This window comes from Mandrillus leucophaeus, unplaced genomic scaffold, assembly GCF_000951045.1.
Source record: "Mandrillus leucophaeus isolate KB7577 unplaced genomic scaffold, Mleu.le_1.0 Scaffold756, whole genome shotgun sequence".
Lineage (NCBI taxonomy): Eukaryota > Metazoa > Chordata > Mammalia > Primates > Cercopithecidae > Mandrillus > Mandrillus leucophaeus.
The window spans coordinates 594781-597453 of record NW_012108208.1 but is presented as its reverse complement, the minus strand read 5'-3'; the positions used below and the strand labels follow the sequence as shown (position 1 = coordinate 597453).

Genomic DNA, 2673 nt, shown 5'->3' with positions numbered 1-2673 from the left:
TAGCTTTGCTGAAATGTTGCTTGTATTTGCTACTGTGGCCATTTTATGATGGCTATAGAGCAACAGATTATCAAGAGAAAATGAGACAGATTTTTCAAGATTATGTGCTATGAATGAATCCTATTTTAGTGAATCTTTTAGTGGGGTTTATACTGCAAAAAAAATGTATGTAGGGCATTTATTTCTGGCAACTTTCATAAAAATCGTTGTGATGGTTGCATATAAAAATTTCCTTATCCTTCAATAGAGAAGAGATCCCAGAAACTTCCTAGAAGTAATCTATTCCAGATTTAACATTGCTTTGACATAAAATGCAGTTTTGTGTAGTTTTAAAATGCAAATTTAAAAATATAGGATATTGGCTAAAATTTTATCTTGAAGTCAGTTATATATTGATACCATAAAACTTACTAAATCTAGATATTTCAAGACTAACTTATGGTAAGTAGGAAAAATATGACCCAACCTTAAGATACTACAAGGATAAAATAAACTATACAAAACTGTTTGGCTATTTGGTACTAATACAACTAGTTAGAACATAATGATGTTTGCTATTCTTTATTAAGTTGTTTTACCTTTGCTTACAATAAAGTATTTTTCCTTATAAATTTGATGATTCAAAATTGGCAATTAAATAATATTAAAGAAACGGTATCCTTTTATGTTTTTTCTTTCTCATATATAACCATAGTCATAACATGTGTGATCCAGAATGTAATTTGCTATTTACACTTTGATTTCAGCTGTTTGCTTAGATTGTACCTGATGTATTTTATTATTCTATGTAAGGAATATGTCAACATCAAGATATGGTGAGTTCTTTTCAAATTAACACTAGAAACCTGACCAATATGAAAAAAAAAAAAGTCTAGCAAGCAAATGTAATATGTGTCTTTAAAAATACATAGCAATCATTCTGGATCAATAGTTAAATTATTGCTTCAATTAAGTCAAATTAGACTTAGAATTTTTTTCTTCTTGTATTACCCAAAAGAAGGTCCCACTCACCTAATTTTAAATTATACAAATTATACAAATAAATATATAATTGTAAATTACAGTGGTTATTTAATCCTTTAAAGGCATTAATTAGAAGAGAAAAATAAAATTATCCCTTTTTTACCTCTAAAATCTCTAGGTTGATCAAACACTGACCATTATTAGTACCATTTCAAGTTTCTTCCCTTTACTTTCATCAAACTGGGTTATTTATGTATGTTCAAATGAAATGGCTGTGCTTTCATGGTAATTCTTGTTGCTATTGACAACCAAAGCAGCCATGCAAGAAGAAAATGCTGTGGAAGGGAAGAAAAAAATTTATATTTCCTCCCCAAAGTTGGAGAGAGAAGGGAACATACAGTATGTAAGAAACAGGTAAGTAAAAATGTATCAATTTTAAAACTATTAGCCTTTCTTACTAATTGATCAAAAGTTTAAATTTTTTCAGATGTGTTTTCCAACTCCCATTTAAATAAAAGGATACTGTCTCTAGGAATCAGAAATTAATATTCTGGAAATGAAAAATTGGATTTGAAAGTACAGCATCATAAAAGGTCTGAAATATTTTAATTTAGAATTTGGACTATAGAAGAATAGCATAACTTCAATTATTGGTTAATATTTTTGTTATGAAATGCTTTTTTAATAACAAAATGGTGACTAAAATATTACTATTTTAAACATGTCCTAGATTTTTTTTTTTGTTTCAGAAAAGCACTGAAAGTTGAATATGTGTAAGTCTCCGGGAATGTAACAAGTTGATAAATACCCAAGTCCAGCCTCCTTACAGAGAAAAGATCTGGAATTTCTTTTTTTGGACATTTGTTTTGCAGCTTTCTACGTCTTAAGGCAGAGAATAGCCAGGATAAGGTGCCAGCTCAAAGGTTAGATGAACATATTTCTTGAAATAATTTTGGCTAACCTATGTCTTGAAAGGCATACCTTCTAAATAATTTTACAAAACTATAAACAAAACATTAGTTGTGTTTTTGAGTTGCTTCTCTTTAGGAGAACTATATTTCTTAGAGATGTGTTTATTCCATACATAATTATAGTAAGTTAATTTTAATTCAATTATTACATTAAACTTTTCCCTTTCAGTTGATAATTCCTTTCTTCTGTTTTATGAATCTAATAAATTGACCTCCATTCTAACCTAAAGGACAGTTTATGTTTTTAATACTTAAAGAAGCAAATATAAAAACAAAGTCCACCAAATGAAATTACTAACACCAGCCTATCATTAATCTGAGGGAATTATATTTCATATTCATTAATTCTCCATGGAACAATTCAGGTAAGAAATATTTTTATTGTATGACATATGTAAACAGTTATAATAGCACCTATGGGCATTTATGCTCTTGTTTTAGGTACATAAAGGGTTCCTTGTTTAAGATATTTTTGGCAGTAAATAATGTCACTTATCACCCTATGACACTTTAGTGAAAAACTTTGGTGAAATATGTGGAATTGTAATGTTTAATGGAATTGGTTCTAAGAAGACAATGTTCTTTTTGTTTGTTTGTTTGTTTGAGACAGAGTCTTGCTCTGTTGCCCAAGCTGGAGTGCACTGGCATGATCTTGGCTCACTGCAAACTCTGCCTCTTAGGTTCAAGCGATTCTCCTGCCTCAGGCTCCTGAGTAGCTGGGATTACAGGTGCCCACCAT

At 29.8% G+C, this 2673-nt stretch overlaps 1 protein-coding gene across 7 annotated transcripts in view; it reads left to right on the top strand.

The window, feature by feature from the left end:
- NPNT (nephronectin) overlaps positions 1 to 2673 on the top strand; it is a 102032-nt gene that overhangs the window by 16713 nt on the left and 82646 nt on the right. Inside the window, exon 3 of one of the 7 annotated variants that reach the window (XM_011966316.1) lies at positions 1836 to 1886. The exons of the other annotated variants lie outside the window; for them this stretch is intronic. Within the exon in view, the coding sequence (XP_011821706.1) occupies positions 1836 to 1886 (51 nt within the window). The remainder of the gene's footprint in view (positions 1 to 1835; positions 1887 to 2673) is intronic. 7 annotated transcript variants of the gene reach the window in all.